The sequence below is a fragment of the Stegostoma tigrinum genome, chromosome 4 (assembly GCF_030684315.1).
Source record: "Stegostoma tigrinum isolate sSteTig4 chromosome 4, sSteTig4.hap1, whole genome shotgun sequence".
NCBI lineage: Eukaryota > Metazoa > Chordata > Chondrichthyes > Orectolobiformes > Stegostomatidae > Stegostoma > Stegostoma tigrinum.
The window spans coordinates 19,885,242-19,910,864 of record NC_081357.1 but is presented as its reverse complement, the minus strand read 5'-3'; the positions used below and the strand labels follow the sequence as shown (position 1 = coordinate 19,910,864).

The window sequence follows — 25,623 nt, the reverse complement described above, 5'->3', positions numbered from 1 at the left end:
GGAACCAGTCAAGAGAGGTGGTGGTAAGGTACAGCTGTGTGTTATCAGCATACATGTGAAAACTGAAGTGTTTTTGGATGACATCTCCCAGGAGTACATTTAGATGAGAAATAGGAGGGTGTGCCTTTTCCATCTTGCTATATGACAGTGGAAAGATTAGACTCCCTACAGTGTGGAAACAGGCCCTTTGGCCCAACAAGTCCACACCGCCCCTTGAAGCATCCCACCCAGACCCTTGTTGAGAATGTTGCAGTCAGAAACTGCAGGCAACACAAGAATGATAAGGAGATATACTTCATTCCAGTCATAGGAACATTGCATTGTAACGTTGATAAGGGTAGTTTTGGTACGCTAATGCAAAAAAACTTAATTGTAAGAATGTAACTGTCTGTCTAGACCTTTGTTCTTGCTGAAGTGTGTAATATTTTTACTTTTGCTCACCCCAGTGATCCTGTCCAGTGGATTCTCTAATGTGAACATGACTGTGTCCTTCTACTGTTGGCATTGTTTTTGATTTGTGCTGAGTTAACCAGAACAACTATGAATTTGTTACAAATTCCCATGTGCTTGTGGGTCTTGTGTTCCTATTCTTGGGTCCTATCCAGTGAATATTGGAAGGCTTTTTTGTGTGTGTGTATGTGTACCTCTGTATCCTTCATGTGAGGACATATGATGCTTGCACAGTCAAAAGAGGTAATAGTGGGACATCTTGAAGACTTCTTCAGACGTGTTTAGAGTCATAGTATTCCTACAGCGCAGAAAGGAGCCATTCAACTCATTTAGTCGTTGTGACGTCCAAAGAGCATCCCACCCAGACCTAGCCTCCTACCCTATCCCTGTAACCCTGCATTTGCCATGGCTAAATCGTCTAAGGAGAGCGTGGACGCTCCACACAGCCAATTTCCCAAGGCTGGAATTGAACCTAGGGCTCTGGTGTTGTGAGGCAGCATTGCTAACCAGTGAGCCACCATGCTGCCCTTAGATTCAATCATTTGTTGAGGACTGGAGTCACATATGGACTAGATTTGCTGGGTTGGTGCATTTCTTCTGTGAATTTTATTGAATCAGTCAGTTTATTTTTGACGTCTTTGACTACTTTTGCTGGTAGGTCACAAAGCACCAAATTTATCGATTTGTGTCCTGCACCTTCTCACGGTGAAATTTGAATTCTCCATTTTTGGTTGCTTTTCCAGGACCATAAACACCAGAGTTTGCACAAGTTAAGTAACACATCTTCAGAATTTATTAAGTTAACAACTTTGTTGATTTTTAATTTCCAACATGTACATCATCTCACCTTTTTCAAGAGATGGGGAGGTAAGTATCAAAAACTTTGTAAAGCTTGTAAACTCATCAGCAAGGAAGCACCAGTTGACATGAGTTTTTGTTTTGACTGCTAAGAGTTTTGTGTTTGTGCAGCTCCAGAGTTTGTGGAAAGTTTCTCTTTCTGTACTGAAGCTTCCTTGTGTTCATGGTTTGCTTTTTCAATGAAGCATCATGCTCTTTCTAAATTAGACTCATCAAGACAATCCCAGAGCTGATGGAATCGTGCACCTGGTTTCCAGAATCTTATGTGATCTATCCCATGGGCCTCCACAGTACTCTGATACCTGTGAAAAATGGCATCAAAGCACAAAGAAATAATGTGAGAACAGATGATCGGGAAGCATTTTTGGAATCCTACCATAAGAGAAATGAAAATGGAGAAAGTAATGTGTGGATAGCCAAATCTTCAGCAGGCGCTAAAGGTATGAATTACCTTTGATACTTGCATGTTAAATCTTCAAATGTGTGAAAGGCAATGGCCTAGAGATATTATTGCTGGACTGTTAATCCAGAGACGCAGATAATATTTTGGGGACCCGGGTTTGAACGCCACCACAGCAGATGGTGGAAACTGAATTCAATAAATATCTGGAATTAACAGTCTAAATGATGGCCATGAATCCATTGTCAATTGTTGGTTCACTAATGTCCTTTAGGGAACGAAACTGCTACCCTTACCAGGTCTGGCCAACATGTGACTCCAGACCCACAGCAATGTGGTTGATTCCAAACTGCCCTCTGAGCAATTAGGGATGGGCAATAAATGCTGCTTAGCCAGCGATGCCCTCATCCTGTGAATGAATAAAGGAAAAAACAAGTCCTTTTGATACTGTTGCTTGAGAATCAGGAGGAGCCCTGGATCCCTCAAGCAAATTTTCTGCCATCACAGAGGATGGTTTGTACGTGGAATGAACTGCCAGAGGAGGTGGTACTTGTAAGTGCAGCTACAACATTTAAAAGGCATTTGGAAAGGTACATGAGTAGGAACTGCTTACAGTCTAAATTACCACAGAATCCCTGCAGTGTGGAAACAGGCCTTGTGGCCTAACAAGTCCACACTGACCCTCAGAGCATCCCACCCAGACCCATTCCCCTATAACCCACCTAATCTACACACCCCTGAACACTATGGGAGATTTAGCACAGCCAATCCACCTATCGACATATCTTTGGACTGTGGGAGGAAACCGGAGCACCCATTGGAAACCCTTGCAGACACAGGGTGAATGTGCAAACTCCAGGCAGACAGTCACCCAAGGGTGGAATCAAACCCAGATTCATAGCGCTGTGAGGCAGCAGTGCTAATCACTGAGCCTCCATGCCACCCCAAAGAGATAAAGAAATTTGTTATGCAATCACCACATACAGATAAAACTCCCAATCTTCACGTATGTCAATAATACTTATACTGTACATCTACAGAAGAGTAAAAACAGTATCTTTTACCTTCAACTGCCTTCCTCCACCACTCCACCAACATGTATCCATATTAAATTTCCTACTATTTGATACAGCATCCAACCACTATTTTCGGATTAACAGTTCAAACAAAAAGCTGTTGTTTTCACTCATGACCAGTTAATATGTTCTCAAATCCTACAGAAGACCGAGACACAAACATAGTAACTAGTTGTCCATTGATATTTCCATTCCAGAAGGAACAGTTCGTAGAATGCATTCTTTAAACCATTCCATTAACGAGCACTCACTATGTGCTGTATGCCTCTATTTTGAGATGTACTTTAATTGCCAGCATTTGGAAGAATGATTTTGAGGTCAATGGGCAAGGAGTATACCGTTAATCAATATTCCAAATATCAGCATCAGCAACAGACATATCACTTCTATTAGTCACGAGAATCTCAGTCAATACTTATTCAAGAATCTCAGTTACTTTTAATGTTGAAAATCACCACAAATTAGGAGAGACGTCTGCTAATATATGGACAGATATTGCGCCTGCTTGCTTGTTTTCTGATAACAGATTATGACATTTCTGCAAATCAGAAGTTTTCCAATTTGAGACAGCCCATGGCCCTTAGGAAAAAAAAAAATCGAATTTGCCTTGATGGTAGCAGAGAATCATAGAATGGTTTATAGCACTGAAAGAGGTTTCTCAACCCATCATGCCTTTGCAGCCAAACCCACGACACTGTCTGTTCACTATAACCCTGCAAATTCTCTCTCTTGATACTTATACAATCACTTTGTGAATACACTGATTGAATTCACCTCCACCACACTCACAAGCAGTATATTTCAGATTCTTACTACTTGCATAAAAATAATGTCCCTTTTGTCACTGCTGGATCTTTTGTCAATTACATGGATTCATACAGGCTTACAGCATGGAAACAGGGCCTTTGGACCAACTTGACCATTCTACCCAGTTTTCACAATTAGTCTCGTCCCATTTGCTTACATTTGGTCCATATCCCTGCAAACCTGTCCCATCCATGTACCTGTCCAAATATTTCTTAAATGACAAAATTGCACTTGCCTCCACCATTACCTCTGGCAGCCTATCCCAGGCACTCACTACCCTCTGGAAAAAATTCCCCCTCTGGACTTTTTTGTATCTCTCCCCTCTCACCTTAAACCTACGCCCTCTAGTTTTAGACTTCCTTACCATGGGGAGAACCTGCTGGCTCTCTAACTTATCTATGACTCTCATGATTTTATAGAACTCTAAGGTCAGCCCTTGGTCTCCTACGCTCCATTGAAAAAAACACCAACCTATCCAGCCTCTCCTTATAAGACAAACCTCCAGTCTAGGTAATATCCTAATAAATCTTTTCTGCACTGTTCCTAGTTTAATTGTATCCTTTTTATAGTATGGCAACCAGAACTGCATGCCGTATTCCAAATATGGCCTTAGCAAGGTCTTGGACAGCTGCAACAAGACAGTCCCAATTCCTGTACTCAATGCATTTGGAAGCAAACATGCCGATGGTCTTCCTCATCACCTTGTCTACCTGTGATTCCACTTTCAAGGAGCTATGAACCTGTACTCCGTATCCCAGATCTCTTTGTTCTATCATACTCCGCTGGGCCCTTCTAATGATTGTGTAAGTCCTGCCCTGGTTTGATCTACCAAAATGCAACACCTTGTTTTTATCTGAATTAAACTCCATCTGCCATTCCTCAGCCCACTGACCCACAGTTGATCAAGATCTCACTACATTACCAGATAAACTTCTTCACTGTCCACTATGCCACGAATGTTGGTGTCACCTGTTAACTTACTAATCATTGCTCCTAAACTCTAATCCAAGTCATTGATTTAAATGATGAATAACAGTGGATCCAGCATCAATCCCTGTGGTACACCACTGAACACATCAACTTTGTGTCCTCTGGTTCTCAACCTCTGTCACAGGGGCACTTTTTTCTCTCTACCTAATCTGTATACACTTTCCACAGTGGGAAATAGTTTTCAGTCCATGGGGCACTGGAATCAGTACTGGGGTGTTTTGGTGGGATGGGAATCACTTAAGGCAATGAATAGTAGGTGCAGAAGTAGTCCATTCAGCCCATCAAGTCTGCTTAACCGTTCAACAACAACATGTCTGATCCACTTTCCTGCTTTCACCCCCACAATCCTTAATTCTCTCACAGACTTTATATCTGTCTATCTCTGCCTTGAATATACTTAATAATCTAGCCTCAACAGTCCTCTGCAGTAGTGAATCTGTGAAATTCTTTATCCTGAGAAGAAATGCCTCCTCATTGCTGTAATAAATGGGTGACCCTCCCTTTTGAGTGTATGCACTTTGGTCATTGACATTCGCACAGGGGAGAACAATTTTTCCATATCTACGCCATCAGATCTCCTAAATACCTTACACATTTCAATTAGGTGTCAGTCTTCTGAACTGCAATGAGTACAGATGCAACCTTCTCAACTATATTAGATCCACTGCTTCCACTTTATCTATTCGGTTTGTTACCTCCTCATGGAATTTTATGCAATTGTCAGGCATGAATTCCCCTTTGTTTAACCATGCTGATTGTGCTTGATCATTGTATGCATTTCTAAATATTCTGCTATTACATTCTTTAAACTCGAATGTTTTCCCAATAACAGTAACATGTGGGCCAACTGCAGGCAAGTGGGACTTAGTTTAGTTTGGACGAACTGGACCGAAAGGTTTGTTTCCATGCTGTATGGTCCTATGACTCTACAATCAACCTTGCCCACAAGTCCTTCACCACTTCGATCTCTCCGTCCACCCTCATTCTTGATTGCTAAGCAGCCTCTCTGCTCATCAGCCTGAAATGATTCCCTGTTACAAGGGAGTATGTTGCTGGGGAGCCCAGCAGTCCCTTGCTGTCTATTGCTGGATTTCTTGTGAGAGGGCCAGGAACTGTTAAATGTGGCTGGCTGGCTGCTTGCCAGGTAAAGAAACATGGAAAACAGGAGCTGGAGTAGCCCATTTGGCCCTGCAAGGCTGCTCCCCCAGTCAGTATGATTGTGGCTGATAGTACTGCCCTTCCCACTGTTTCCCCATGCCGTAGGAAGTATATCCATCTCCTTGGAAAGATTCTATATTTTGGCCTTGATCATTTTCTGTAACAAGAATTCCACAGACTCATCACTCTGCGTGAAGAAATTTCTCCTCATCTCAGTCCTAAATGGCTTACCCCAACTCTTAAGTTATGATCTTTGGTCCTGGATTCCCCAATCATTGGGAACATCTTCCTGTCTTTATCCCAACTAGTCTAGTTAGACTTTTGTAGGTCTCTATGCGATCCCTTTCATTCTTCTCAACTCAAGTGAACATTATCCTAACTGATCTAGTCTCTCTTTTCAAATATCATCCTAGGAACCAGTCTGGCAAAACCTCCCTCCATAGCCAGAACATCTTTCCTCAAAAATTGAGTCAAAAGTTGCACTCCAGTTTGGTCTCTCCAAGTCATTGTACGACTTCAACAAGCCATCTCTGCTCCTGTACTTAAATCCTCTTCCAATTAAGGCTAGTGGATGTTAGTAGCATCCTCAAAGAGTAAGGCTGTGCAGCAGGTAGTGTGCAAAACTCCTGGATAGCTGTAGTTGTGCTATGGTAAGAATTGATTTAATTATTTTGATTCAAGTGTCCCAAGCCCCTGTGTGGATCCTCCATCCTTCCCGAGCCCTGTTCCCCCCTCAACGCAGTTTTAACATAGCAAACCATATACCCAATTATCCTCACACTGTAGAATCCTGCCTGCAGTCTCTCTGACTGCATCACTTTGCCCTCAAAAACGTTTCACATCTAACACTGCTCAGTGCCTTTGACTACATTCTGTTTGTCCTTGGGCTTGCCCTCTGACTGTGAAGTGACTTGGGTCTTCTTTTTTCCTGTGTAGAAGGTCTTTATAAATGTTTTGCAGCATTCACAATGATGCACTAATAAGTGATAGTCTCTAATGGTTGGTCAGGGATTAAGGCCATGGCCACCATTTCCCTCTAGCAGGTCCTGATGTATCAAATCTAATTATGGATGAGGTTGGCTAATTGCATCTGACTGTGAAACTCTGACTTGTATAGCTCTTGTATTTTAAATAATAGTGTAGTTACTTAGCTATCAGGATTACGTCTTCTATTTTAACTATGGGATTTTTGAGTTGGAATACACTTGAATAATTTAGTGGTATTTCAATATTAATGTACTGCTGAAGCATCTTCCTCTCGTCTGTGGTGTTCCTTTTAAAGATGATACATGACAAGTTTTAGTAGGTATTCTCCTAACCCTGATTTTCATTGTCATAAAAAGCATGTAATGCAGAACTAATGCATTATGCTATTTATGCTCTATAACTATGGGATGTCTCCAATTTCAACATGCACTGTCAGTCCAGATTATATTACTGATGGAGTGCTGCATTGTTAAGGGACTTATCAGAAGAGACGTTCAGCAGGAAGCACACTCTGACTTTGCGCAAATTGTGTATCATATGTATACTTAGTTATTTGAATATGAAGTGCTTTGAGTGATCAGAAGGCCATTCTCAAAGACCTAAATAATTAAAGTACTTTCCTTACTTAATTGCAGTTTCCTGACTCTGCAAGCAGCATATGTTTTTGAATTTGTATATTGATATCTCTTATAGGAACTGGAATTTTTATTTCTTCTGACGCTAATGAATTGATGGATTACATAGATAGTCAAGGTCAAGTTCATGTGATTCAGAAATACCTCGAGAGACCTTTACTATTAGAACCAGGACATCGCAAATTTGACATCAGGTAATGTAAAACTGTTTATCTGTTTGTTTATGGTGCGTGAAATCTTTTGGTCCTTCAACCTGTAAGATCATGCCTGATCTGCATAGGGCTACAACCCCTCTTCCATATTAACTCCTCATAGCTGTAAACTCCCTGATATTTCAAAAACCTATCTACCTCCTTTTTTTAAAAACTTCCAATGATCTGGCCTCTTTACTCCCTGGGATAAAGAATTCCAGATGTTCACGACCCTGTGGGAAAAGAAATTCCTCTGCACCATTGTTATGAATGAGTGTTTCCTAATTTGACATTCCACCATTTGTGGAAACATCTTATCAACATCTACTTTGTCAAGTTTCAATAATATCACCCCTCATTTTTCTAAACTCTAGTGAATAAAGGCCTTAACTCTGAACTGTTCTTGATAAAGACAACCCCTTCATTCCAGCATTCGGCCCAGTGATCTTCTTTCAAACTGCGTCCAATGACAGTATTATCCTTTATTAAATATGGGGCCCAAAACTGAATGTACTGTTCCAGGTGCAGCCTCACCAACGCCCTGTACAATGATAGCAAGATTTTCCTATTTTTCAATTCCAACTCCTTAACAATAAAAGCCAAAATTCCATTTGAACCTTAATTATTTGCTGCGCCTATGTGCTAACTTTGCATCTCTTGTACAAGAGCACCCAGATCCCTCTGCTCTGTATTTTAGAATCTCTCTGCATTTAAGTAATAGTTCTCCTTTCGATTCTTCCTAACGGGTAGGTGTAGGAGGTGAGAAACTACCTTCCTGTCTTAACACTGAAGTTCTTAATAGCTTGCATTCTGAACTCACAACGTTGTGCCAGCAATTTTCCTTCTATCTTCTGGTCTGAACTTTTTCTGTATTTTTTCCTCTGTTTCAATGGTTTTATGGTGGTGAATAGACCTTGCCCTGTGATTAGGAAGCTTACTGTTCCAGAGTTAACTATTATGGAGAGGGTGCAAAGGAGATTCACCAGGATATTACTTGTGATAGAGAATTTCAGCTGTGAAGAGAGGCTGGATAAGCTTGGGTTGTGTTAATTTTTGGAACAGAGAAGAGTTGGGGGTGGGAACTAGAAAGAGGTATATAAGATTGAGTAGTAAGTTAAGATGATCAGAAAGAGAAATGTGATTTCAGTACATTGTGATAATGAGCAATGATATTTGATGTATTGCAAACAAGAAAATATTTTCTTGATTTATCAAAACAGAATATAGCTTCTCATCAGCTCTCAGGCAGGAGGACACCTCCAAATCTGCATGCAAAGAAGTCTCTCTCAGTGATTGTTATTCAGTGAACATAGCTACGAGCACCTGGGTTCAGCAGTTAGCATTTCCATTGAAAACTCTTAATTAAATACAAGATGAAAGACCAGTTTCAATGTGTTTCTCAAGGTTACAACGAAGGATTCCCCTTTTCAAAATCTTCCCTCACCTGATGCATGATGATCCTCTGGTTAAACTATGACCGGTCATCTCTACCTAATGAGAGAGCAGCCTCATGACTATAGTGACTTCACCTTTTAGTTTTACAAGCAGGTTTAGTGACCTTAAAGATGGATAAACTTGAGAAAGAGGAATGTGCAAAGAGATCTGGGTGCCCTTGCACATCAGGTGCTCAGGTAAAGCATGCAAATGTTGGAGTCCCTCTACAACAAGAACATCTTCCTTCCGATATGGATACCAAAACTGGGTACAATATCCCTCTCTGATGAAGGGTCTAGGCCCGAAACGTCAGCTTTTGTGCTCCTGAGATGCTGCTTGGCCTGCTGTGTTCATCCAGCCTCACACTTTGTTATCTCAGCAAAGCAGTATGTTGCTTTGAAATTATTTTAGACTGGTATTTTCAGACTTGAAAGTCTTAATTAGCTACTTGGGTCCTGAGGCAGTAGTGAGAAAGCAGGACACATCCAGAATGTGTGTCGGCTTCCTTCAAGCTGACACAACTAAAGTGCATGAATCTTTCAGATGCGAGCAGCAACTTGTAGTTGCACCTTTACACTTGGAAATTTGTTCTGCATTAATTAGATAAAAAAGAACGCAGCACCAAAGGAGAAATGGGGAGTCGGGGTGTAGAAGGAGTCATCAAATTATTCTAGGACATGATTCAGAGAAGAACATAAGGTTTCCCAATTGCCTAGGCCAATATTTATCCGCAGTCAGTGTTGGTAAAATAAATGATGTGATATTTTGGTGCAGCCCATGGGATCTTTGTGTACAAAATTGGTTGGCACAATACAACAATTCAAAGTATTTCATTGGCTGGTATGTACTTTTGTCATTGCATCATGCAAGTTACTGTATAAAACCTTCTTTCTGAAGAGGTTGAAGATTGGTAAAATAATAGATTGACATACATTAGAATGGAATTGGCAGGTGAGAATGACTGGGCAGCTTGTTTTGTATTACAGGCCTCTGCTCTCTTGCAAGTACTTACTGTATATTTCTTTCCTTGTACTTCCAGAAGCTGGGTACTTCTTGATCACCAGTATAATATTTACCTCTACAAGGAAGGTGTATTGCGGACTTCCTCTGATCCATACAATAGCACCGATTTTCAAGACAAAACCAGTCATCTGACAAATCATTGTATTCAGAAAGAATACTCCAAGAATTATGGGAAATATGAAGAAGGCAACGAAATGTTTTTTGAAGATTTTAATCAGTATTTAATGAACACTCTCAATGTTAACTTGGAAAACAGTATTTTACCACAAATCAAGCAAATCATAAGGTGCACTTTGAAGTTATTTTGAATTTCTGCATTGACTGACTCTTGTTTGGGCTCGCTTATTTGTATTTAATCGGCATTCTATTGATTTTAAATGAATAACCGGTGCATATTCTCTGCAGGAAGACTGGGAGGCTCAGAGACCAGTATCTGCTGAGGGTAAGGGGCACTGGGTTGTTTATTGCTACTTGATGGTTATTGTGAGTGTCATTGGTTGTAAGCGGGTTTTTCTGCCCCCATTTGGTGTTGGTACAAGTTCCTGAACTCACTTCGTTCATTGACAAATTATTGACAGACAGCTGGATTATGACTGGTTTCTTTCTGTTTAGTTGCTAGTTGCAGAATAACACCCATCACACTATTTACCCTGAAATCTGTTAGTTTTCTCCGTATGGTGTAATACCCATGTGTTTCTGGGGAATCTTGTCCACACCCCTGTAATACCTCTATTTCCTTTGAACAGGACCACATTGCAGGAGCTTCTCAGTGTAGTGTTTTAGGCCCAACTATCTTCAGGTGTTTCATCAATGACCTTCCCTCCATCATGGGGATATGTACTTCTTGTTGGACAATTTTCAGCACCATTAGTGACCCTTCAAAAACTGAAGCAGCCCATGATATTTCTGAGCTCAGCAGTGGACATTTCGTTTATGCAAGTGAATTTTTTGTACCGTATGAGTGCAAGTCAATGACCCTTTTGAATAAGAGATTATTTAACCTTCACCGCCTGTCATTGAGTGGCTGACCATCACCCTCCAAGAAAAGAAGAGCTGTATCCTGGGAATTACCATTGAGCAAAGAATGAACCGGACCAGCCATATAAATAAAAGCAAAGTACTGTGGATGCTGGAGACCTGAAATAAAAACAGTGAGTGCATCTTTGTGGGGAGAAACAAATTTTAACCTTTCAAGTCTGATATGACTTTTCTTTGAAACTCGCCGTGCAAATACTCTGGTTGCAGTGAGTAACTCATTTCTTGCCTCCCCGGTGTATATCCACCATCTACAACGCACAAATCCAAAATCTGATAGAATTCATTCCACTTTGCTGCATGAGTAAAGCTTTGATGAGAGCAGAATCGAGCTATTTGGCCGATCAAGTTTGCTGTATCATTCAGTGAGATTGTGGCTGATGATAACCCCAAACTCAACTTTCCTATCTTTTCGCAATAACCCTAGATTCCCTTATTAATTAAGAATACTCACGTACCTTAAACTCATCCAGGATGAAACATTCTCCTTGACTAGCGCCAATGAACAATGGCAGTGGTGTCTACTATCTGCTAGATGCACTGCAGTAATTCGGCAAGGCTCCTTCAATAGCACCTTCTAAACCTGTGACTTCTATGACCTAGAAGGATGAGAATAGCTGATCCATAGGAAAACTACCATGTACAAGTTCACATAAAGTCTCACACCGCCCTGATTTGGAACTAAATTGCCATTCCTTCACTGTTGCTGTGTCTAAATCCTGGAGCTTCCTTTCTAATGACATTATGATTGCACCCACCACCCCCCCCCACCAAAAAAAAACTGCAGTGGCTCAGGAATGTCACTTGCATTATACTCCAGGGAAATTGGGGATGGGCAGTAAATTCCAGCCAAACTAGCATTGCTCACATCCCATGAACAGATTTTTTAAAAAAAAACATCAGAACTGCATCTGGTATTCTTCAGCGTGGTCAAACCTGGGTTTGATTAGGTTTAGGAATTTGTGAAGATTTCTAGCTAGGGTTGTTGATGCGGTTGTTGCCGAACTGAAAAGTTTGTTTGCAGATGTTTTGCCGCCCTATTAGGTAACATTATAAGTGTGCCTCTGGTTAAGTGTTGGTGTTCTCTTCTGCTTGCTATTTGTGTCTCGGTTTGCTGGGGTGGGTGGCATCACTTCTACATTTATTTAGTGGTTGGTATATGGGATCCAGCTCTACATGGTTGTCAATGAGTTCCGGTTTGAGTGCCAGGCTTCTAGGAGTCATTGTGCATATCTTTCCTTAGCTTGTCCTAGGATGGCTATGTTGTCCCAGTCGAATTGGCGTCTGTCTTTGTCCATGTGTATTGAAATGAGTGATAGTTGGTCATGTCTGTTGGTAGCTAGTTGGCGTTTGTGAACTTTGGCTAATTTTCATACGGTCTGCCCAATATAATGCTTTTGGCCTTTTTTGTGCGGTATCTAGTAAATAACGTCGGTTTTGTTAGTTGTGGTTGTCATATCCTTTATCCTCATCAGTAGCAGTCTTAGTGTAGCTGTTGGTTTGTGGACTATCATGATTCCTGGGGGCAGAGTAATCTAGTAGTCATTTCAGATATGTCCTTAATGTTTGGTAGAGTGACTAGTGTCTCTGGACATGCTGTGTCTTCCTGTTGTGGTCTGTTGTATAGTTATCAGCGGATTATGCTTTTTGGGTAACTGTTGTTTCTAAAGATGCTGTATAGGTGTTCTCCCTCAGCTTTGCACGGTTCTGGGATGCTGTAGCGTGTTGTGGCTCGCTTGAACAGTGTTTTGATGCAGCTCTGTTTCTGGGTATTGGGATGATTGCTGTTGAAGTTGAGTACCTGATCTGTATGGGTGTCCTTCCTGTGTATGCTGGTCTGGAGTTTGCCGTTGACCTTGCGTTCAACTGTTATGCCCAAGAGGGGAAGTCTGTTGTTCTCCTTGGGTAAGGATGTAGTTTATGCGTAGGGTTTCCTCCAGTTTAGAGCATTTGATAACAACGAAGGTGTCATCCACGTAGCGGATGCTTAGTTGGGGTTGGATGGTGGGGAAAGCTGTCCATTCCAGTCTTTGCATTACAGCTTCTGCTATTAATCCTGATATCGGTGATCCCCTGGGTGTTCTGTTAATTTGTCCTTTCACCTTGCCATTGAAGGTGAGGTGGGCTGTGAGGCACCGATCCAGTGGCTTGAGGGTGACGTCTTTGCCGATGGTGTTGGTGTTGTCAGGTGTCTATATCCCTGGACTGTTTAGTAGTGAAGCTAGTGCTTCCTTAGCTGGGGGGATACTTGTGGAGATAAATAGTGCAGTCATATCAAAGGAGACCATGATCCTGTCCTCATCTATTCTGGTGTCCTTGATGATGTTGAGGAATGCTTGGGCGGAGTGGATGGAGTGGTTTGAACCGCTTACTAGGTGTTTCAGTTTTGCTTGTAGTCTGTATGTCGGTATACCCAGCAGTGAGACTATGGGTCTTGGGGGGGACCTCCAACTTGTGTGCCTTGGGGCGTCCATAGAAGCGGTGTGTGTTTGATCCCTCTGGTTTCCTTCTCTGGTAATCAAATTTGCTAATTTCACCCATTTTGTGCAGATTCCTCTGGGTGGTTATAATACCATTTTCCAGTTGTGATGTTGGGTCTGTTGCCATCTGTTGGTTGGTGTCAGTAAGTGAGTAAAGTGTTCACTTTCTTGATGTTCTTGTGTTCTGTTCAGTCTGACAATCATGCACCCTTTGTCCACTGGTAGGATTACAATGTTCCTGTATCTCTCGAGTTCTTGTAGGCCTTTCCTCTCTAGTGTGTTGAATGTGTTCCCTTCACTCCTCCTGCTTAGTATTGGTCCCGAAGGTACACAATTTTGCTTTGCTCCCGTTTTCTGCTTTCTGTTAAGCAGCAAGTAATTCATTTTTTGACTTGTCCCCTGACACCACAACTGCTGACCTGATTAGAGATAATGGGAACTGCAGATGCTGGAGAATTCCAAGATGATAAAATGTGAGGCTGGATGAACACAGCAGGCGAAGCAGCATCTCAGGAGCACAAAAGCTGATGTTTCGGGCCTAGACCCTTCATCAGAGAGGGGGATGGGGAGAGGGAACTGGAATAAATAGGGAGAGAGGGGGAGGCGGACTGGAGATGGAGAGAAAAGAAGATAGGTGGAGAGAGTATAGGTGGGGAGGTAGGGAGGGGATAGGTCAGTCCTGGAAAGATAGACAGGTCAAAGAGGCGGGATGAGGTTAGTAGGTAGATGGGGGTGCGGCTTGGGGTGGGAGGAAGGGATGGGTGAGAGGAAGAACCGGTTAGGGAGGCAGAGACAGGTTGGACTGGTTTTGGGATGCAGTGGGTGGAGGGGAAGAGCTGGGCTGGTTGTGTGGTGCAGTGGGGGGAGGGGACGAACTGGGCTGGTTTAGGGATGCTGTAGGGGAAGGGGAGATTTTGAAACTTGTGAAGTCCACATTGATACCATATGGCTGCAGGGTTCCTAGGCGGAATATGAGTTGCTGTTCCTGCAACCTTCGGGTGGCATCATTGTGGCACTGCAGGAGGCCCATGATGGACATTGTCATCAAGAAAATGGGAGGGGGAGTGGAAATGGTTTGCAACTGGGAGGTGCAGTTGTTTGTTGCGAACTGAGCGGAGGTGTTCTGCAAAGTGGTCTGCAAGCCTCTGCTTGGTTTCCCCAATGTAGAGGAAGCCACACCGGGTACAGTGGATGCAGTATACCACATTGGCAGATGTGCAGGTGAACCTCTGCTTAATGTGGAATGTCATCTTGGGGCCTGGGATAGGGGTGAGGGAGGAGATGTGGGGGCAAGTGTAGCATTTCCTGCGGTTGCATGGGAAGGTGCCAGGTGTGGTGGGGTTGGAGGGCAGTGTGGAGCGAACAAGCGAGTCACGGAGAGAGTGGTCTCTCCGGAAAGCAGACAGGGGTGGGGATGGAAAAATGTCTTGGGTGGTGGGGTCGGATTGTAAATGGCGGAAGTGTCGGAGGATGATGCGTTGTATCCGGAGGTTGGTAGGGTGGTGTGTGAGAACGAGGGGGATCCTCTTAGGGCGGTTGTGGCGGGGGCGGGGTGTGAGGGATGTGTTGCGGGAAATACGGGAGACGCGGTCAAGGGCGTTCTCGATCACTGTGGGGGGAAAGTTGCGGTCCTTGAAGAACTTGGACATCTGGGATGTGCGGGAGTGGAATGTCTTATCGTGGGAGCAGATGCGGCGGAGGCGGAGGAATTGGGAATAGGGGATGGAATTTTTGCAGGAGGGTGGGTGGGAGGAGGTGTATTCTAGGTAGCTGTGGGAGTCGGTGGGCTTGAAATGGACATCAGTTACAAGCTGGTTGCCTGAGATGGAGACTGAGAGGTCCAGGAAGGTGAGGGATGTGCTGGAGATGGCCCAGGTGAGCTGAAGGTTGGGGTGGAAGGTTTTGGTGAAGTGGATGAACTGTTCGAGCTCCTCTGGGGAGCAAGAGGCGGCGCCGATACAGTCATCAATGTACCAGAGGAAGAGGTGGGGTTTGGGGCCTGTGTAGGTGCGGAAGAGGAACTGTTCCACGTAACCTACAAAGAGGCAGGCATAGCTGTGACCCATGCGGGTGCCCATGGCCACCCCCTTAGTCTGTAGGAAGTGGGAGGAGTCAAAAGAGAAGTTGTTGAAGGTGAGGAAGAGTTCAGCTAGGCGGATGAGGGTGTCGGTGGAGGGGGACTGGTCGGGCCTGCGGGACAGGAAGAAGCGGAGGGCCTTGAGGCCATCTGCATGCGGAATGCAGGTGTATAGGGACTGGACGTCCATGGTGAAGATAAGGTGTTGGGGGCCAGGGAATTGGAAGTCCTGGAGGAGGTGGAGGGCGTGGCTGGTGTCATGGACGTAGGTGGGGAGTTCCTGGACCAAAGGGGAGAAAATGGAGTCCAGATAGGTGGAGATGAGTTCGGTGGGGCAGGAGCAGGCTGAGACGATGGGTCGACCAGGGCAGGCAGGTTTGTGGATTTTGGGAAGGAGATAGAAACGGGCCGTGCGGGGTTGGGGAACAATGAGGTTGGAGGCTGTGGGTGGGAGGTCCCCTGAGGTGATGAGGTCATGAATGGTGTTGGAGATGGTGTTGGACCTGATTAATTGGTTTATTATCGGACATCATATTGAAGGCATTTTGAAAATCCAGGTTAATTAAACTGACTGCTTAACTGTTTAAACTCTGTATTTAACAACTTGCCACTGTGGTTGGTAACTTAGCCACCTGTGTTTCTTTTTGGGGTGGGTTGTGGCATTGATGGGGTTGCTAACTCTAGTTGGATCTATTCCTGGAGATATCACATGAGTGCATCACATCGCTTGAGCTACCCTTTCTCCTATGTGTTTACTATAGGTTGATCCTCTAAACACACTAAAAATTACAGGCCAATTGGAAGAGAAATTTCTTATCCAATATATTGGATTGATTACTTTGTTAGATTAGACTTGGCTATTCAGAAGACTTTTTGCCATTTCCAAACTTTTTATATCTGTCAAATGGAAGTGTTGGTGGGAAGTGGCATTAGCAGCAATAAAGTAAAATTGATATGACATTTCCCTGGGTGATTGCAGCATTGCCGTGAGTATTAAGCTTGAATTCTTGAGTCCAGGGCTATCCTGTAGGGTTAACAACACTAGGGCTAAATGCGAACTTGCACCATTGTCTATATGTAGGTGGGAAAATTAAAGGATGTAAAATGTGTGATTAAGGAGTCATAATGGAGTATCTGACAGCTTTAAAAATTCATCTGTTTTCTGATTTTCATTCTCACTTGATCTTGCTGATCCTTGTTAACTTATGAAACCTTCAAGTCCTGTCTTTGTTTTACTTTTAGAAGCTGCCTCATGTGTATAGAACCTGCAATCGGCACTAAGCTGCTCCCATACCATAGCTTTCAACTATTTGGGTTTGACTTTATGGTTGATGAAGATCTTAAAGTCTGGCTAATTGAAGTGAATGGAGCTCCTGCCTGTGCTCAGTAAGTTTGCTGTTTGGTGCTTTATGTGGCAGTTCACTAGATGTTCTGACATGGCTTAATTTTATTGTGCTTGTAGGTGTTTCAGTATCAATCTGCGAATACTTAACAAGTCATTTTCTAGGTTATTCCAAAATAAAGCCTTTTAATTGTATGAAATAGTAAGAACTGCAGATGCTGGAGTTAGAGATAAAAGTGTGGAGCTGGTGGAACACAACTGGCCAGGGAGCATCAGGGGAGCAGGAAAACTGATGTTGTGGATCAGGACCCCTCTTCTGATGTTGTGTTCCTGCTGCCTGGCCAGTTGTGTTCCTCCAGCTCCGTACTTTATCTCATAATTGCTTATTAGTGTTATCAAACACTTCACAAGAGAATTGTGTTAATTCTGATAAATGGATCTGTTTTTTTTAAAACCTTTATTCTTTCCTGGGATAGGAGTGTCACTGGCAAAGTCAGTGTATTTTTGTCCATCCGTAATTGCCCTTGAATTGCTGGACCATTTCAGAGTGTAGTAAAGAGTTAACCACGTGACTGCATCTGGAGTCACATGCAGACTGGATGGATTTTTACAACAATGGACTATTGTTGGTATGGCCACCATCACTGAGATTGGCTTTGAATTCCAGATCATCTTAATTTAAATTCTAGCAGTTATCAAGTTGGGATTTGACCCCATGCCCGGAGAGCATCAGTCTGGGCCTCTGCACTACTCGTCCAGTGACGTTGACCTCCACAGCATTGCCTCCACTATTCCATTATGTTCATTAGAATTGGATAAAGAGGGTTAGTAAGAGTTCCATGGGCCTCAGGGTCTATTTTGTGTGCTGTACTTTGTGTGTTCCTTTGCCAAATGTATTTTTAAAACAAAGTTCATAATATGCTCTAAATCATCCAATTAAAGTCATTATATTTTTTATTTCTGCCAACTTTTATCCCCCACTGTGGTGCTGTGGCGACACATTTCCTCTGTGCTATGCATATTGAAATTCACTGCCTGTTATTGATAAAATTAACAAGGTTATTGCATGAAATGCACAGAAAAAATTAGTGAAATATCACAGTATATATCGAATCGAAATAGGATATTTAATCCAAAAGGTCTGTCCTGATGCTTAGGCTTCTTATAAGCCTACTCCCATCTTGGGTCTCCATTTTTGAAGGATGAGTGCAAGCCAATTGTGAAAACAAGTGGCTGTAAAGTTGGGCTTAAAGTTAAAGCTGTAAAGTGGCTGTAAACAGTCCCCCTCCACCGACATCCTCATCCGCCTAGCTGAACTCGTCCTCACCCTCAACAACTTCTCTTTCGATTCCTCCCACTTCCTACAGACAAAGGGGGTGGCCATTGGCTCCCACATGGGTCACAGCTATGCCTGCCTCTTTGTAGGTTACGTGGAACAGTCCCACTTCTGCACCTACACATGCCCCAAACCCCACCTCTTCCTCTGTTACATTGATGACTGTATCGGCGCTGCCTCTTGCTCCCCAGAGGAGCTTGAACAGTTCATCCACTTCACCAACACCTTCCACCCCAACCTCAAGTTCACCTGGGCCATCTCCAACACATGCCTCACCTTACTGGACCTCTCATTCTCCATCTCAGGCAACCAGCTTGTAACTGATGTCCATTTCAAGCCCACCGACTCCCACAGCTACCTAGAATACACCTCCTCCCACCCACCCTCCTGCAAAAATTCCAACCCCTATTCCCAATTCCTCTGCCGCATCTGCTCCCAGGATGAGGCATTCCATTCCCGTACATCCCAGATGTCCATGTTCTTCAAGGACCGCAAGTTTCCACCCACAGTGGTCGAGAATGCCCTGGACTGTGTCTCCCGCATTTCCCGCAACACATCCCTCACACCCCGCCCCTGCCACAACCGCCCTAAGAGGATCCCCCTTGTTCTCACACACCACCCCACCAACCTCCGGATACAACGCATTATCCTCCAACACTTCTGCCATCTACAATCCGACCCCACCACCCAAGACATTTTTCCATCCCCACCCTTGTCTGCCTTCCAGGGAGACCACTCTCTCCGTGATTCCCTTGTTTGCTCCACACTGCCTTCCAACCCCACCACACCCGGCACCTTTCCCTGCAACTGCAGGAAGTGCTACACTTGCCCCCACACCTCCTCCCTCACCCCCATCCCAGGCCCCAAGTTGACTTTCCACAATAAGCAGAGGTTCACCTGCACATCTGCCAATGTGGTATACTGTATCCACTGTACCTGGTGTGGCCTCCTCTACATTGGGGAAACCAAGCGGAGGCTTGGGGACTGCTTTGCAGAACACCTCCGCTCGGTTCGCAATAAACGACTGCACCTCCCAGTCGTGAACCATTTTAACTCCCCCCTCCCATTCTTCAGACGACATGTCCATCATGGGCCTCCTGCAGTGCCACAATGATGCCACCCGAAGGTTGCAGGAACAGCAACTCATATTCCGCTTGGGAACCCTGCAGCCCAATGGTATCAATGTGGACTTGACCAGCTTCAAAATCTCCCCTTCCCCCACCGCATCCCAAAACCAGCCCAGCTCAACCCCTCCCCCCCCACTGCATCCCAAAACCAGCCCTGCCTGTCTCTGCCTCCCTAACTGGTTCTTCCTCTCACCCATCCCTTCCTCCCACCCCAAGCTGCACCTCCATTTCCTACCTACTAGCCTCATCCCACCTCCTTGACCTGTCTGTCTTCCCTGGACTGACCTATCCCCTCCCTACCTATACTCTCCTCTCCACCTATCTTCTTTTCTCTCCATCTTCGGTCCGTCTCCCCCTCTCTCCCTATTTATTCCAGAACCCTCTCCCCATCCCCCTCACTGATGAAGGGTCTAGGCCTGAAACGTCAGCTTTTGTGCTCCTGAGATGCTGCTTGGCCTGCTGTGTTCATCCAGCTCCACACTTTGTTATCTTGGCTGTAAACAGTCATCAGTAGTAATATACCAGTAAACTACATGGGAAAGAAACCAAGACTTAAAAATAGCAATATTTCAACATCAAAAATGCTCAATCCCCTCATTCCCTGACAATGTTGATCCTTACGTGGGCCGTTTAGGATCCGGAGATTCCAGAAGGTGAGTGTGGAGGGGGCGTGTAGTGTATGTGGGATGTCAGAGGAATTGGACATAAGCACTGTCCACAATGTGGGGATGTGGTGTGCACTGCCTGTGGTGTGAAGAAGGTGGCTACTGTCTACATTTTTGGCAGTAGGGGTGAGGGTGGGGAGGGGGGAGATGACACAGTTGCAGTACTGGATGGCTGGGGAAGCATTCAGTACCGGGGGGCCGGGGGGCGGCGGTGGTGGAACAGGGGGATGTTGATGTGAATGTTGCTAGGGGTGGTGCTTAACTTCACTACGTTTGTGCACTTCAGCTCATTTACTTAAAAAGCTGTGTTCCTGTGCAGGCTTGACCCTGGCTATGAACAAATATATGTAAGATACAGGGTAAGTGTAGGGCAAATAGCCCAGGTTCCTGAGATCCCGGGCACCTTATTCCACTGTCCTTAGAGTCCATGAGCAATCTGGGCAGAGTAAAACCAGCAGTTGGTATTTTAAACTTTCCGTGTAACTCTGCACAAGTGCACACATCCGGACTTTATCCGGATCCTGATATGCGTTGTAAACATAAATTGAGTTGGATTCCTGTCTCCCTTTTGGTCATTGGGTCACTTCTTACAATGTAAATCCCACTATTTTGTTTTTAGTGGACCTGATGATTTCAGACTGAGTTAGTTGGGGTGGATGAGCCTTGGATTGTATCATTTAGAATCTTTTTCTTTCGATATGCTGAAAGATTTTTTAAATCTGTAATTTGTGTAGAGTTACAGCTTTTCACATTGTCAATTACATAATGTGCAAATAGAGTTGACTGACCTGTGCAATTTGTTCTGAAAGTTAGATGGGTTCCAGTCTAAACATGGTGACAGAAATTAAACCACACACGATCTCCAACAGACTGCTGATTGGCGCATGTCACCCTCCGATTAAATAACATCATTTGTAGATGAACTGAACAGCTCATCTCTCTGCCTCATCCTGAGGTTTGAATACAACCAGACAGTTAAGTTTATTCTATGTAGAAAGAAAGAACTTGTACTACGTAGCACCTTTCACGCCCTTTAAGAAATGCGCAAGTGCGTTGTGACCAATCAAGTAGTTTTGAAGTGTAGTCACTTATGTAGTTTAATTAGCCAACTCTCAGTCACTAACTTTAACCCTTTGTGTAAAGTGTCTAGCGTGAAAGAATTTATTGAAGGGGGTGCTGAAACAGGATGGATGCACGAAGCATGATTTTGTGGGTAGTTAGTTTGATTTTGATTTGGAGAAAAGCTATATCTACCCTTGTCTCCTCATTCTACACCATGATAGTGACAATTGTCATGTGATATTCCAATTCAGCTTTTATCTTGAGAGGCTATGTGGACCTTTTACAAATGGAATTTCAGGGTTAGGGTTCACTACATTCCTTGTGAAGCTCAAGTTTTGTGAGACTGCCTATCATAGGCCATTCTCCAGCTGTCACTTCATTGGCTCTGATTGCCAACCCAAGTTGTACTGCTAGCGTTCTGTCACAGTGTCTGAAGCAGTCTGCCATGGACATTGTTGTAGTATGACTACATCCATACTACCGATGATTAGTTAATTCCTGTATTCCATCATGCTTATATATTCATTGCAATTCTATAAAATAATGATAGGGAATATCAACAACTAATTTGATCAAAATTGCTTTAAGCACAAGAGGCACTATTCTGATAAATGACCTTTTTCTGTAAGTGAAGAAAATGTTGGCAATGCTCAGTACATCAGGCAGTGTGTGTGGGGAGACAGTTGAATGTTTCAAAGTCGATGACTCTGTTTCTGTCTCTGCAGATACTGTCTAGCCGATGATTTTTCAGTATTTTGTGTTTATTTAATATTTGCACTCTCTGCAATATTTTGGTAATGTTTTGGCAACCGTAATTAGGTTATGAAATATTTTATATTGAACCATGTTTTGCTGTTTTCAGGAAACTCTATGCTGAACTTTGTCAAGGCATAGTGGATGTAGCCATTTCCTCAGTCTTCCCATTAAGTGACTCATCACCGAAACCGAGCCAACAGTCTGTCTTCATTAAATTGGGAAGTTAATATAGAGTATTATTGCTCCTTCTCCCACTTCCACTACATTTCGTAATCCGATTGTCTGTACGTATTAGTATCAACTGAGCACTGTGAATCATGCATACAAACTCTATCCATAGTCCCCAGAAGTCTATTAAAAGACCATTGTATCCATGGTGAAGAATAATTATGAAGGCTGTGGAATTATTTATGTTGGTTACTTGTATTAATCAACAGCTTACATGATGTACATCATTAAGAGTCCTTTTGGAAAATTACAATCCGAGCATGACAATGGCAATTGCTGTAAACTGATACATGTCACTTCAAACTCTGCAGGAATGCTACAAGAATATTCTGTTTATTACAAATGGATAGCAGGGACTGTGCAGTAAATACATTGACATAATGATTATGCGATTAGAAGTACTGATCTGCATCCTGAAAAGATTATTAAAGTACTGAATTGTGTTTGGACCTGATTAAAATTTTGGCACTATCCTTAAAATATGTGGCGAACTTTTATAATGTATTCTGCTAATATCACTTACATAATGGTGCATAAAAATGGATATCACTGTGACCTGGCACAGCCCAAGCCAACTCCTTAATATACATTTCATGCCATGTATAGTAGTACGTTTACCAATAGTGAATGCTAAGTGCTTCAGAAACCACGAACAAAAGCAGTCATGCACTGCTTTCATTCTGATTGTCTCTATATTCTGAGAGCTTCTTTTTGAAATGCCAATGATATTGTGGATGTGAAGAAAGCAAAGGATTCTGGTTATTGTTTGTTTTTATTACATTTGCAAACACTTAATCCTCTGAGAGGAGTTTTTGGGGTGGGGCAAACTTATTGTATTTTAAAGATGCTAATTTTATGAAGGGGAGGAATCCTTTCCTTTTTTTTTCCTGTGTTGGGAACTCTGCAGAATGAAATACACTATTACAAACACAAAATCGGAAATTGCTGGAAAAGCTCAGCAGGTCTGGCTGCATCTCTGGAGAGAAATCAGAGTTAATGTTTCGGGTCTAGTGACCCTTCCTCAACTGAATTTTATGCACTACTGAAAAGTTTAGTTCATTCTGTTTGCGGCCTAAATATGGCCTGCATAGAGCTGATGAGGATTAATAAGACAAATTGAAAAATGGTAGCATGCACTAAATGCATTTTGTCTTGATTCGCATTATGTATGTACATCACAGAAACTGCCCTCCTGTCTGAAATTTACTTTTCTGATCTTTTGTTCTGGAAGCTATGAGATAACAGTTTATTTTATGTATGGTTTTTAATTTGTTTCCTTGCCAGTTCACCATCTGAATAATCAGCTTGCTGCAATTATCTTATTGTTACCTGCTAAATGCATGTTTTTTTTAAAATGGATCAACTATTTTGCTGTTCTGGTATTTATTGTTCTGTTTCATATTTAGTGAGGAAAAATTCAGTGCACTGAGGATGGAGACATGTTACTACTAAATGTGTTAACTATGTGGGACAAATTGGTTGGTCTCCCCAGGGTATTTTGTGGAATGCTGTTCCATTTTAAGGTGTTTTCTCCCAGAATATTTGCTACAGTTTCTTGAGAGTGCACTGTAGTGTCATCTAACTCATCACAGGCAGATTATTGTGATGACATGTTGCTATTAGTGCATGTTTCTCAGTATCTAACTTCAAAACAGTATCATGAAAATAAAGAGTTACCAATGATCTCCTGTCTTTATTTTAATCTCCCTAATTTTAACTAAGTATTCTCAACAGTACTTGGAAAGTAACATTTTGACAGCCCAGTCACCCTGATCTCATGAGAATATTGTTGTAACAAAGAGCAAAATGCAGAAGCATCATTAAACCGGTAAGGACCTGGGAATATCATAACCCAAGTAGACTTCAATTACAATTTTAATACAAGCTATTTCCACTTGAATATTACAGAATTTGCAGCAAAATTCAACTTGTTTTCATACATCACGTTTCACTGCTCGGTGTCTCTATACAAGTGTGATGGTCTCAATATGAGTAGTCTTTGAGGTGTGAAAGGGTCTAGAGTCTGTTGGCAACTCGATTTGTATGCAAGTCAGAACACTATGAAGGACAACGTAAAACAGCCATTTGTCAGTATAAACGGTTGAATGTTGAGTCATGAAAATTACACCCTGTATGGGACAGCGCTCATAAGTATGAGCGTGTGTTCATAAATTGGGGATCCCTTGTACTTACAGTAAATGTTCCATGTTAGCATATAGCCTAATGATAAGATATTTCAAATTGAAAATGATGGAAAGTGCAATTGAAATAAATTATTCACTATACACCAATTTCTACGAGTTTCTGGATGTGAGTTTGCTCGCTGAGCTGGAAGGTTAGTTTTCAGACGTTTCATCACCATTCTAGGTAACAGATGTTACCTAGAATGGTGACGAAACGTCTGAAAACTAACCTTCCAGCTTGGGGAGCAAACTCACATCCAGAAACTCAACTTGAGCTACAAATCTTCTCCAAACTCGCTACCTTCTACTGAGTTATCTGAGACTGCATACTTATTCATAAAGTTTGTTTTTAAATAACTATAAATTATATCCACTTGACCATTACAGAATTTGCAACAAAATTCAACTTGTCTCTATTATAACATCTTCCAGTCGATACTGATCCATGAGGCAGGTGCATGCTGAGTTCCACCTTCACTTTTATGCTGAGTCAGCCAACTCTGAGCAGATCCATGTTAGAACTTCCCTGATATGTAAACTGTGTCAATTGAGACTGTGTTCTTGTGATAAATATGGCCTTGATCTATACCCATGTGGACATTGTTCTGACTCTGCAATTGAATGGAGCAAATTTTCCCATTTTCCCACCTGAGGCTTTAGCCACACAATGTCTGATGTCTGGAATTCCCTCTAAATTGCTCCACCATCTTTAAGATGGCCCTTTTGACCTACCTTTTGGTCACATGTTCAGGTATCACCTTATGTAGTTCAGTATCAAATTTTCTTTAATGAAATTTCTGTGAAGTGCCTTGGGATATTTATTACATTCATGTTAGCACCTTTAATGGATGTTATCAAGCCCAAATTAAACAATACTGAATTAATGCAATACAACCATTTACAGAAACGATCATGAACAGCCGTAGTGAAGAGAGGAACATCTCCCACCTGGTGCAGATAATTGAATATTTACAAGTTTTACTTCTACAAATATTGTGTAGAAATTCATCACAGACCAAGTACCAAATGATAAAGGAAGATAAAAAGATAACATCTGGTGTAGAAAATCTGTCCGTCAAATGCTATGGTATTGGAGGATCCAGAGTAATGAATAGTGTCGATCTTTATATGAGTCTAAAATAAAACAAATCACCACGGGGAGCACAAGTAATCAGGAGGGGTCGGAACATCAAGTTTTATTAGATACAGGCTGTTGAATATTGGTGTCCCTTTAAAACTAAATTTTCCTAGTATTTGCTGTATATAGCACAGGGTTTCATTTAAAAGCTAGGACACCTGTACCTTCAATTTCAAAGTTCTCAT

At 42.7% G+C, this 25,623-nt stretch overlaps 1 protein-coding gene across 1 annotated transcript in view; it reads left to right on the top strand.

Annotated features, from left to right (window-relative positions):
- The window catches only part of ttl (tubulin tyrosine ligase), a 31,662-nt gene extending 7,862 nt beyond the window's left edge, over positions 1-23,800 (top strand). The window contains exons 3-7 of the mRNA XM_059645195.1: positions 1,516-1,748; positions 7,420-7,555; positions 10,026-10,295; positions 16,844-16,987; positions 21,996-23,800. Of these exons, the coding sequence (XP_059501178.1) occupies positions 1,516-1,748; positions 7,420-7,555; positions 10,026-10,295; positions 16,844-16,987; positions 21,996-22,116 (904 nt within the window). The 3' untranslated portion in view covers positions 22,117-23,800. The remainder of the gene's footprint in view (positions 1-1,515; positions 1,749-7,419; positions 7,556-10,025; positions 10,296-16,843; positions 16,988-21,995) is intronic.
- Positions 23,801-25,623: the final 1,823 nt, after the last annotated feature.